This window comes from Meleagris gallopavo, chromosome 5 (assembly GCF_905368555.1).
Source record: "Meleagris gallopavo chromosome 5, MGAL_WU_HG_1.1, whole genome shotgun sequence".
NCBI classification, from domain to species: Eukaryota; Metazoa; Chordata; class Aves; order Galliformes; family Phasianidae; genus Meleagris; species Meleagris gallopavo.
This window is the reverse complement of record NC_139408.1, coordinates 24,968,002-24,980,913: the sequence shown is the minus strand read 5'-3', so window position 1 is coordinate 24,980,913 and position 12,912 is coordinate 24,968,002. Positions and strand designations below refer to the sequence as shown.

At 38.7% G+C, this 12,912-nt stretch overlaps 1 protein-coding gene across 1 annotated transcript in view; it reads left to right on the top strand.

The window, feature by feature from the left end:
- Positions 1–12,884, top strand: part of LOC100542789 (cytosolic phospholipase A2 epsilon-like) — a 36,523-nt gene extending 23,639 nt beyond the window's left edge. Inside the window, exons 14-23 of the mRNA XM_085224830.1 lie at positions 862–1,009; positions 1,838–1,974; positions 2,342–2,564; positions 2,921–3,035; positions 4,161–4,298; positions 5,740–5,847; positions 7,068–7,259; positions 8,002–8,168; positions 9,058–9,244; positions 9,901–12,884. Of these exons, the coding sequence (XP_085080956.1) occupies positions 862–1,009; positions 1,838–1,974; positions 2,342–2,564; positions 2,921–3,035; positions 4,161–4,298; positions 5,740–5,847; positions 7,068–7,259; positions 8,002–8,168; positions 9,058–9,244; positions 9,901–10,112 (1,627 nt within the window). The 3' untranslated portion in view covers positions 10,113–12,884. The remainder of the gene's footprint in view (positions 1–861; positions 1,010–1,837; positions 1,975–2,341; positions 2,565–2,920; positions 3,036–4,160; positions 4,299–5,739; positions 5,848–7,067; positions 7,260–8,001; positions 8,169–9,057; positions 9,245–9,900) is intronic.
- Positions 12,885–12,912: the final 28 nt, after the last annotated feature.

The window sequence follows — 12,912 nt, the reverse complement described above, 5'->3', positions numbered from 1 at the left end:
GACACTGTTTAAACCACATGGAAAGGGTATAAGTAAACTGAAGAGCATGTGTGCAATATATTATATATAATTAGGCTTTGAATTTGACTTTCAGCAATAGATGTTGATTATCACCTATTTATTTTAGCATTATTTTGACTTTGACCACATAATATTATTTTTTTATTAATTTCGGTTTCTGAAATTCAGAAAAATAAGAAGTTTGACTTTAAAAAAAATGAAGCAAAAAAGCAAACAACAACAAGAAGATAAAAAAGAGAGGACCCAAAATTGAACTCTTCAGGAAACATGAAAATGTTTCGTCTTATCCATAACCACATGTCACACACACCACTGGGCAATCTGATCTTTTCTTTTTGTGCCTAAGTAGAAAGCAAAACAGAAAAGTAATTTAATTCTGAACTCAGATTGTTCTCCTCAGCGGTGCTCACCGCTAGAGGGGGATACGCTCCCACTGGAGCTGCTCAACAGCCAACATTTGAAAAACTGTATTTATTCTTAGATTTGCAATGAGAAAACATACACTAGAATTCCTTATGAAAGGAGAAATCAATATACTCATTTTAGAACATTTGAATAGATTTTTGAATTTTGTAGTTCTTTTAGTTTTAGAATATATATGTATATTTCATTTTAAAATGCTGTATATTATTTTCTAATTAGTTATTGCTAATGGGATAGAATGCCACTGTTAACCTTACTAATTTTAATATGTTTTTCTTTCTTTCAAAAGTAGTTAGAATATTCTCACGTTCCTATCACATTGCATAAACCTGCTTGAAGGGAAATATAGATTATTCTTGGTCTATCTATCTATCTGAGTTTATTAATATGTAAAATATGTGCCTGTGTTTATCTTAGTAACTGTTCATGCCACCAAGACCTGGACATGCGCTTTGGATTTGACTTATGTTCAGATGAGAGGGCTTTCCTGGGCAAAAGGAAGAAGTATGTAGCGAGCGCGATGAAAAATGTTTTTCACCTACAAGAGGATCTACAGGATCATGAAGTATGTGTGTGTGTGGTGGGGATGGATCTTGAATTTCTAGCACCTTTGTGTACTCTTCTAGAGGAGAGGTCAGCAAAATGGGCCACATGTCTGTTGTCTATCTTTGCTGCGAAGTTCTGCTATTTCAAGAAACAGCAGTTGCAGCAGATCTATCCTACTTGACTCTCAATGTGTCAGACCTGAGGTGTGTCCACCCCTTCCATCCTATTCTATAGCTGGCTTGATTCATAAATACTATGTGCATATTAAACACATTAAATAGCAAAGATTTCTTGCAGTGTTCAAATGTCACAATTTCTGAAAGCTTAGGATAAACATCTCCACTGAATACATGTTATAGGGTCTTCCCTTTCTTGCAACTCTGAAATTCTGCAAAGTAAATATCCTGTGTTTTAAAGTAACTTAATGATAGTGATGAAAGCAAGGTTGATGAGAGTTGTTCAGCAACAGTGGAAGTATTTCTTCCTGAGGCTGGCATGTGGGCTTTCAAAAAAGAGTAGTAGATTCATGAAACAGAACAGAGTGGCAAAGGGATGGAAATATAGAGAAAACACATTGTCACCATCAAATAAAGCTTTTTTGCTTGTTCTCATGTGCCCTCATTTACCCTAAACTAAATATGGACAGGAACCCAGGTTTTAGATGATCACTTAACACATATTTATCCAAAGAGAAGCAGAATTAGCAGTCACTGCTGTTTCAGAGCCTCTCTTTCCAGAATGGAACCCAGGCTTTCAGATCAGGACCAGCCTGGGAGCAGTGGCCAGATCCCATGGCAATCTATTGAGTGCCATCAGTGTGACTGTCCCATTCTCCTCTGTCCAACAGGTCCCTGTTGTGGCTATCATCACGACAGGTGGTGGACTAAAGTCAATGACAGGACTGTATGGCAGTCTCATGGGACTCAAGAAATTAAATCTCCTGGATTGTGTAACCTACATCAGCGGGCTGTCTGGCACCACATGGTAAGGCCAGTTCATATAAGAGAGTGGACCTGGCTTTTTGAGAGTGATGCTCCTGCATGGAGTTGTCATCACACGGCTACTGATTGCTACCAATGAGGAGCCTGGTACTGGAAGTTGTAACCTACTTCAAAAAATAGTAATTCACTCTTATGTTAAAGCAATTTTTAGGCCCTCTTCTTTTGAAAGTGACTTTGAAAAACTAAAACAGTTGTTGAGGATTTGGAAAGCTCATTCAGCTGAATGGAGCACCAAAAATAAAATTTGGACAAACAGATATAAATCCCTAAATGTAGACCTCTTTCCCCAGAAAGTTTGAAGCCTTCTTTTGCTCCTTTTAATTTTTCTTGCCTGCCTTATCTTTCTCCAGGACCATGGCCAACTTATACAGGGATGCCTACTGGTCACAGAAGGACCTTGACTCACATATTAGTGAAGCCCAGAAACAAGCAACCAAATGCAAGATGGGCTGCTTCTCTATGGATCGCATGAAGTATTACAATAAGCAGCTATGTCAGCGGAAAGAAGAGGGATACAGAACATCATTTATTGATCTTTGGGGGCTTATGATTGAATACTTACTAAACGATGGGGTATGATACATATTCTTTTTCTTAGAGAGCTGCTTTTACTTATTATTCTTATTTCTGCTGAATAGAGAGAAAATTTGCCTGTCAGTTCAGAGAATATACCTCCAAATAGAGTGAAGTTCTCCATGTCAACAAATGCTCTGACATTTTTATTGTCAATAATCTCCAAAGTGTATGTCAATACAATAGGTTGTGAATGCAGCATAATTTGACAAGTGCCATTAGATTCTGGCTAATCTTTAGATAAAATCAGATGTGTTCTCAGGCAATTTACCTGAAGTGTTGATTGCACGTACAGAAGGAGTTTGAGACGAGTTGTTTCCACCTCTTCTGACATAACAGTTTTTCTTCAAAACCAGAAAGACCCCCACAAACTTTCTGATCAACGAGAAGCGCTGTGTGATGGCCAGAACCCACTGCCCATCTATGTGTCAGTCTGTGTCCGGGACAACTACAGCACTCAGGATTTCAAAGGTAAGGGCAATATTTCAGCTCCTGTGGTGCTAAAACTGGCAACTGGATTCCTGTGATTTGATTTGCTCTTCTCTGCTTGGTAGCCCTGGTCTATTTGCTATTTTATAGAGAAATAGCCATTACCTCAATACAATTTTAATACAAGAGCTATTACAGATCAGCTACTTCAATATTTTAGACATACAGAATCAAAATCCTGCCAGAAAAGCCATTTTGGAGATATTAGATGGAGCACCTAGAGCAAAAAAGTATTGAATTTGTCTGAGAATCAAATTTTGCTTTTTGTAAATGCCCATATCTTAAGTGCTTCATTTTTTAAATATCAAGAAAGACCTCATGGTTATAATAAGGACTGGAAAAGCATCTGGCCTCCTCCCAACTGAATCTTTTTCTTTGCTCATTATTTTGATTAGTTTTTTTCATAAGCAGAAAAGGCTAGATTGGGAGAAAAGGGGGAAAATAAATTCATATCAAATTTTTATGGTTGAGGTGAAAAACAACGAATCACATGAATGAAAATGTGGTCTACAGCCTCTTTGTCCCAAACTTCGCTCATACTGCAGTCGTATCAGACAGCTGCTCCTCACTACGAGAAGACATCCAAGAAAGTAAAAAAGTAGTGCTATCTTCCTTACCTTGCACAGGGTGTATGGGTGTATAACTAGCCGCTTACAACAAACTCATTCCTCTAGAGCTGAGTATCCATATTTGAACACACCTGAATTATTCAAGGGAAAGAAATGCATCCTATTAGCTGTACTGATAACAGTGGAGGTACTTCCACCTAGAGGTGATGGATGCAAGGGCAGAGTGAAACCCAGTGCCTGCTGGATTGGTGCAGCACATGGTGTTAAGGGCTGGAGCCTTGCCATGCTCATTACGTACACTCTGTTCTTCTGATGCCACTATCACTGGGCAGACTGCTCCTGCCTCCCTGCAATTAAGGAAGCCCCATTGCCACCACATCTGAGCTCAGCTGCCTGGCTCTGCAGGTGGCTGTTTATCAGTAAGGCTTTGCAAAGACAGCACAATAAACAGAAATCTGACTGGTTTATGTCCTAGCAGCTCCATACCCAGCTGAGAGCCTGAGAGAGCTCAAAGTGTCCTTTTGTGTTGGTATTACAGAGTGGGTGGAGTTCACCCCCTACGAGGTGGGGCTGCTGAAGTATGGCGCATTCATCCCTGCAGAGAATTTTGGAAGCAAGTTCTTCATGGGACGCATGTTAAAAAAACTACCTGAATCCCGGATCTGCTACCTGCAAGGTGAAGTGTTTCATTGCTCTGCCTCTTCAGGAAGTGGCAGAGCACATGGACATTTCTGGTCAGACCTACTGACTGCTGCTATAGGATCACCTTCTGGAATGGAGGTGCATTATAGTTTAGCCAAAAGTTTACAGTAAGAGATCCCTTATCTTTTTTGTTTGATTGGTTGGTTTTTGTTTTTTGTTTTTTTGTTTTCTTATTGTTGTCTGGATATGCTTAAACTTTCTGAAATTCTGTCTTATAACTGAAATCCGTAAATCTCCTTCTTCCATTGTAAGGAATGTTTTACACTTATTTTCTATGCTTCTGATTCTTCTCTGAATGCACTCCAATTTACAAACATTTTGACACTGCAGGAAACATGCAGCTGCACTTCCACTGTGAGATATAACATCAATCCCACATAGCGAAACCTATGTGCTAGAGATGTAGGCTGCCCAAGATTAAAAACGAGATCAGAAACAAAAGGGTTTCTGGATCTCTCTGGTCAATGCCTGAGTTGTACTGATGGGCTGTGTCTAAAGGCAATCAGCTACTTTAACAAGAGATTAGAGTAGTCAGAATTGATGACATACCAACAGATTAACACAGAGCAGTGCAAGCTGGGTTTCAGTCACCTCTTCTTACATTCACACTGCTTATAAGCTTCTTGATTTCAGTACACATGCTATGACATTAAATAGCCAGTACCCCAGGGAATATTGTTAAAATGCTGGCTCTCAGGTTGGTCCATTTTACCTGCTCCACCACAGGCAAATTCATTTTCTAATTACTGGATATGCTGCATTGGTTTCTGTGTCTCACTGAAAAATAGGAAGTACAATTGATCAGAATATGTACTTAAATTTACAATGGCAGATGAAAAAGTGGCATTGTTGGGGCCATATTTTGTCAGCAAAGCCATCAGTTCCCTTGTGAAAAGTCTGAGAGGGAAAATCATGGATGGAGGAAGGAGCATACAGCAGAGCAGAAGCCCATGCAGTACGTGAGTACTTAAAGTAAGGTGTGAGTTTTTCTCTTACAAACCAAATGGCTGAACAGGCATTTCTTTCCTCTGTGAAATGATTCAGGGCTGAAAAGGTGACCAGAGTGTCTGTAGAAAAAGAGGATCTGCAATAAGAAAGACAGGTTTTTTTTTGATGTTTTTGTGATGTCTGCATTATCTAAGATCTTGATTTTCTCCTTGAGTGGTTTTGCTCTTCTTCTTCTCTCCCACTCTGTTATTTCTTTACTGTGCAGCAAAGCCATGCAGTAGATGAGGCACAGAACTGACGGCAACAGAAATAGAGGTCACTGAGGTTTATAGAGAAATTGACCAGCCTCAATGTTTAGAAATATTTCAGTTACGGTCATTCCAAAATGAATCTAGGACATCGATAGAGAAGGAAAAAAAGAGTTTATTGTTAAAACATGTTCTAATGGTCAACAATTCTCTTCATAGGTATGTGGAGCAGTATTTTTTCTGTGAACCTCTTACAAATCTGGGGACTGTCACACAGTTCAGAGGATTTCTGGAAGAGATGGACTCAAGACAAAATTGATGAAGTTGGTGAGAAATTTTTTAGACCTTTCACTTATGGTCATTTAGTCTTCTGCATGCCTTTTGATATCATTCTTTCAACTAGTTTGAATCCAGAATCATAGGATCCTTATTAAAAAAGAAGGCAACTTCCTCTCCCAGCATAAGAACTCAGAGGAATAGAATAAATAGGGAAATACTGCTCTAATTATTAAACTTATGAAAATGCTATTGATTGAAAGGTTCAATCTTTACTTGGAAGCTTTACAGGGGTCACACATATGACAGGAAATGTTTTGTCATTGCTCATTATCACTCAGACATGTTCAGACTCAGAACAAAGACTCTGTATCAGAGAGTAAAGTTATTTTTACTTCCAGTGCAGGAAATCAACCTATATATCAATTGGCTGATCAATATTTCCTGGATTTTGATTTTATTACTCAACACAGTAATTATTACATTGGATTCATCCTGGCTCAGAGATAAATGAGGCCCAGAGGGTGTTTTCTGAAGCAATACAAAAACCACAATTTTATTGCTAAATCATTTAACGTGATGGTAGCTCTAATTGCACACATCCTGAAAATAAAGACATACATGTGTGCAATGATACAAACTCCAAGATCTCTCCTGTTGCACTCTCAGCCACCAGGTCTGGCATAGCAAGTTGTGAAAAACCACCCCTTGTGTCATTTCTGCTTTTCATCTACATATGCCCCCATGTAGTCACCCTGGAAACTTCCTGTAATTTCTAAGTGTGAATGTATTTCCTGGGATACTCTCATTCTACTGATTAAGCATTTACTCATGTAGCAGTGGGTTATTATTGGTTAGAAGCTGTCATCTATTGTGTTAGATCTTGTGATGCCTTTTTGTTGCCCATCTGACTGAGTGGGAGCATATGCTTTAGCCCCATTTTGCCCATGCTTACCTCTACTTCATGTGTGAATACACAACTTTTCTTCTAACTGAAGGAATATTCTCTGAATTGTTTGGTTCCCTTAAGGTCTCCGTTTTTCAGGACTAAAGATTGCTTCTGATGAGCCATCTTTAGGCCAGACCTCAAGATCACCAGCAAATCTTTGTGCAGTAGCCCCTGTACTGCTCCAGAACAGGTTTTTTTGTTTGTTTGTTTGCTTGTTTGTTTTTTAGAGTATGTTCAGTGAAACTCTGAGATCTTTTACATACCATTCCAACCAGAAACAAAAATGAATTAGTTATTCATTAACATTTCTCTCCAACTCTAGATGAAGATCCAGTGTTGCCTACAAGGCCCCATGAGCTAAGGACTCGTATATACACCCCTCCTGGCACCCTATCCAATGCTCTTCGGGGTGCTTTAACCGATCGCTTCTCAGTTGCCCAGCATCACAATTTCCTGAGGGGTTATCAGCTGCATAGTGACTACTTTGAAAATGAGCACTTCTGTCAATGGAAAGGTAAAAAAACTTAAGAGACATCATATCCTCGTGGTGTTGGGATGAAATTTTGAAAGAAATCTGTTGACAGGGGAAAAAAAACCTAAAACAAATTATCTATTTTTCTGAATGGTGAGAAGAGACAAAGAGTTGCCAGGTATTAAAGTTTATTTTAAAATATAAGCACGTGTTTATGTGGCTTAGCTGAGATGTCTGTGGCCCCTACTGAGAGGGTAGGCTCGATGCCAACAGAACAAAATTTAAAGTAACCATGAGAACATGGAAATTACCTTAATTCAGCAAGGCTGTGCCTCTAACTGCAGATATGACTGAAAAAATCCTAGAAAATATGACAGATGAGAGAAAGTCTGAAAGAAATGGGGCTTTGTAGTCCAAAGAGAAGTGGAACGAGAGAGAAGCACAGATCTATATGTAAAAAAGGAAAAGGATATTTTGTTCTTCATATCAGTGATGGACACAGCATGAAACAATGATTGAAATGAAGCAGGAGAGATTTAATTTAAATACTAGAAATAGCTTATGGATGGCAAATTATTAAAATTGGTTATTTGGAATCTCAATATAGAATATTTTTGAGAATATGAATTTGGGTGGTATTTTGAGGTTCCTCTTGTGTCTATTTGACATTTATCTACTGCAACAATGAAAGGTCTAAGAGATGGCTAGTTCAACTTTGTGGGTTTTTTTTCCTATCAAAATAGCAACAAATCATTTCTTATTCCAATAAATATTTTCCTTTTAGACACTGTGTTAGACTCACGTCCTAACGAGCTGATGCAAAATCCTGATCACCTGGGCATGATAGATGCTGGATTTTTCATCAATACCAGCAGTCCACCGCTTTTAAGACGACAGAGGGAAGTAGATGTCATCATATATTTAAGTTATACTACTGGATCTCATACATCGGTAAGGAGGATCAGGTTACATTATGCTGTCTCAATTTGTTTGCCTATAGAACCTAGAACTACTCATTAATTCAGCTGCTTCGTTTTTAACTTCTGTATTCCCTTCTTCAAATGCTAGAAGAGGTCAGTGATTTTTTCTTCAAGGAAAGGAGAAATAAATCTGCTGAGTGACCTAAATCCTCATTTCAAAAGCTGTGATGTCAGCCCTATATTTAAATACACCCCTTTTCAAATTATCTTGTTAGAGGATGTAGCTTCCAAACAACAGTTTCATGGGGATAAATTTAATTAGCTGTCTATAAAGGCTTGGAGAAAAATAATTTGGGTCTTTATACATCAGAAACTGAGTTTAGTCAGAAACGGAGTGTTAAACATCTTTGCCTGTTTAGTTGAAAAGGCACAGTATAGCATAGTACTCTAGTCTTCCCTCAGTAAAATATTTATCTAAATGAACACTGTGCCGTAATGCCTGCACAGACACAATTGCACATTCAAACTTTGTTATCTTCTGGCTTCCTGGCCTCTAAGCATGTAGTAGAATATCTTACATTTTTTCTCACTGTGATTTATTTTTCTGATTAATTCTATGTAGTATATCAAACACAGGCTTTTCCACTACTTGATTTAACCCAAACTTCTGCTAATTTCTTCTGCTTTTGTAAAGTGGAATTCTGAATGAAATCTCCAACTCTGCTATTGAGTTGAAATCTTGAGATTAGTAATCCATGTGGTACACTAACACGTGGGGTAGCAATGTGTATAACAACCTCTGATAAGAAGGAACCCACTCTATAGCTCTATGTCACTAAACATTAGTAATAGATATTCATTTTGGGGCCTCAGGACAGCCAGGCTGAACTTTAATGCTGATCATATCTGTGATACTCTAGTCTCTAGAGAAGGCGTGCAAATATTACTCGGAGCAGAAAATCCCATTCCCAAAAATTTCTTTGAGTGATGAAGATAAGAAAAACCTGAAGGAGTGCTACATCTTCCAAGATTCAGATTTGCCACGATGCCCTATTGTGATTTTTCTTCCACTTGTGAATGATACCTTCCAAGAGTACAAAGCACCCGGTAAGACACAAGCTGCGGCAAAGCATTAAACAAAAGACAGCACTACCCACTTCCCTGATTCAGGTGAACGCTAGGGGCTCCCACTCTTCTTCGCAGGCCACCTGCTTTGTATTTGTCTCCTTTACTGACAGCTGTTGGGATACATTTGCTTTACTTCTTTGTAGCAGGGATGGAAAATTCAAAATTCTGCTTTTGCTGAATTTGAGAGACATGAAAAATGCAAATGCAGGGATGGGTCCGGGTGGCAAGCTCTTTAAGACTGGAATCAGGATGCTATTCTGTAAGTAGCAACTTCCTTCCATCATCCAGGGTCTGCAGAGGTCCCAGCTGCTCAGGGGACCAGTTGCGTACCGGTACGTTGGCAGTGGTGACTGGAGAGCCTTCTGAAGCTGATATGCTTGTCTGAATCATGACTTTAATGGAATAACTGTTGAGCAAGCTACAGATGAATGTTATAATGCTGTCCCTCACTTTTCTCTTCTACCCTCATTGCTCTGGGTGCACTTTAACAAGAGGCAGCCATATGTGACTGCATTATTGGTGCATTTAAACTCTGAATTCTCTCCTGGAGGAAAGACTCCCTCTTTCTTCTGTTGTGGAACTATCTCACTGCTGGCTGAAGATGCACCACATCAGCAACTTCTCTTTTTCTCCAGGTGTCAAGCGCTGTTGCTCAGAGATGGAGGAAGGAAAACTTGACCTGTCCAGTCGGTGTTCCCCTTACTGCATGTTCTCAGTCAGGTATACTGATGAGAATTACCGCCGGCTGCTGAACCTCAGTGAATACAATGTCCTGAATAACTCACAGATGATTATGCAAGCCTTGCAAACAGCAATGCAAAGGAGGAGGCAAAACACGTGCTGTTAACTATCCAGCTATCTATGTCTTCTCAGAGCAGTTTTTCATGCTCTAGCACACAGGAGGAACACAGCTTTTTGAACACTGGCTGTTCTGCACTACAGAAAGAAACTGCCCCATGTGGCTCAGCAGGGCTTTTTCATTGCTGTGAAGTGGCTTCTTTAGGCAAGGACATTGCCTGGGAGATCCTTACATATGCTATGTTCCCTAAAGTAAGGTTGTCTGTAGAACACTCTTTACCTAAAATTCTTGTTAGATTTTTAAAAATAGTCTTATTTTAAGCCTAATTTATTTTATGACATATAAGAAAAACATTTTCTGATACCAAGGTGCTACAGCAATGCAACCTAGCTAACACACTGACAGGCCACAAGAGAAGGATATGAATATGAGTGTCTCCTCCCTACAATTTCTCTTCATGGGAAACAACGTGTATCAAACCTGGAAAATGAAGAAAATCCTGAGACCCAGTTGCAATCTGGCATCAGATCCCTGAGTCAACTCTATTTTGCAAGTATTTTGAAGAGCAGCCAGGGGTTAGGAAGGTAACAGGGACAAGTGTGTGCACACAGCCAGCACTGTGAATCATGTCCATCTCCTGAAGAACCTTGGGCTGTGAATGTGTCACATATAGATCAGAAGGAACAACCTAGGAGGAAGCAGCATATGATTTTTCCAGTGTTGGTTATTGTTTTTTTTTTCCCCAGCAAAAGGTCTAATTTGGCCTCATCAGAATTTCCTCTGAATTTCTGTCAATTTTTATTGTTCGTATTGAAATAAAAAAAAAAAAAGATCTTATTTGGAATCTTTAAAAATAAAAATAAAAAACACTGGGAAATTTTTCCCGATTTATTTATTTCTCAAACTTCCTTTCTTAAATCAAAAGTACTTGAAATGAAAATATTCTACTTCCACTTGAGAATAAATGCCTTTATTGCTTAATTCAAGGGAATTTGCATAATTACTTCAGGACATACACTCATCAGCAAAAACTGCTCATTTGTTTACTTCTAGCAAAATGTGCAGACAGGCAGGAGAGAGTTAATAGTTTGCAACAACTAAGACCATCTTAAAACAACATGAACAGGCCCTCTGTGGGATCCAGCACAAAAATACCCATACCATTTATTGCAGGTTTGCATTTTCTATCTTTCTTCTTATTTCCTTTTATGGAAAATGACTTTTCTGAACTCTTGAAAGTGCAGAGGATGAGCTGTAAAGATTATTAACCTATAGAAACCATTGCATTCCAAGAGCAAATAAAATTGAAGATTCACTTAGAAGAGACTATTCTTGAAGAAAATCTATTAACTAGACAAGTTAACTAGATGTCCTAGTCTGAGACTAAAATAAACCATGGATAAGTGCTTGGTAAGTTGAAATATTTTGTGTTAATATTTTCCATAACACCTTCATTTTGAAACATAAACTTCCTGTTAATAGATAGCCTACCTCATCAGCCTGGGGAACCTAACTTGAAAGCTTCATTAACATCAAATGAATTGCTTGATTTGGTGCAAAATGATGCTTTTAGGATTTTCATTTTGGCAAGAAAAAAGACAAATTTTACTTACAAATGAGTTTGAAATTACTTTTCCAATACTTCTATCACTGAGGATGTCAAGTAAAACTACTTTTTTGTGCATCTATATTATTACACTGAAAAGCTAAGTCAGAGCATACATTTTAATGTATAAAAATCTTTGAGTTTGAATGAATACACTCTTATACACTTTTTTATTGTTCTATGGTAGTTTCATGAGTCATACTCTGAAATATGGTGCTTTGTGCTTTGTATATAAGCCTGGGAATTACCTCCTTTGGAACCTGAAATCTCCAATTTGAAATAATAGACAGATTTTTCCGATAAAATCATCTCCAGCTCTGAGGAAATACTGGCTACATATAAATGTTTTGTGTAAAATAAACAATATTGGACAATAAATGCCATTTTCAAAATGGAAATTCTGCCTTGCTCCACATATTCAGGCATCTCAGTGATATGCTCTAGGTTCACAGTGTGTTCCTTGTTCCAGGAAAGTGAAACTGTTGTTAGCAAAGAACATTACAGTGTCCCAAAAGCTTGCTGTGAGCATCATGAACAAGGAGATGACTGCAGGGCTACAAAGTGAGTCCCACCCCACCTGCAAAGGGCCATATCTGATATGGACTGCCATTTGTTAAAATGGAGGAATAATGATTGCTCCTTTCCTACACCAGGGGAAACCTCAGTTTTGCATTGCCTCAGCTGACATAGTTACTTCTGAATACCCCAATGAATTCTGATCTTGGCAAGCTGTGAGCATCACCCCTGGTTTCTCCCACCTGGTGTGCCTAATTTTCTGGGGGCTGAGTGATGTTACAGCCCAGAGCCAGTGTGTTTGAGGGTTTTTTGGTCATTGGCACTGTGGGAGTGATGTTTTCAGAGCTTCAGTCCTGGTTTATAGCAAGCTTTCCAAAAAGGTGTCAGAATAATGCACTGACTTTAACCATAGCTGGAGGATGCTGGTGTTGCCAAGTTTTCTCTGACCTAGTGAAAAATGCATTTCATCAAACTGTATAACTGCAGCTGGCACTGTAAATAGACAATTCTTCACTGCATTGCGAAACAACATGGCCTATAGCAAAAATTTATTCTACTAAGTCGTCTTTGATGATGGTGATAGTTTGCATGAGAATGTGCAGTATGGGAATGTGCATGGGAATTGTGTTTGTTAGTAACTATATTTAACAAATAAGCTCAGAAATGCTCAGGACGTAGCTAACTTTTTGCTCATAGGCAATACTCCAGGAGAACAGGGAAACAAAA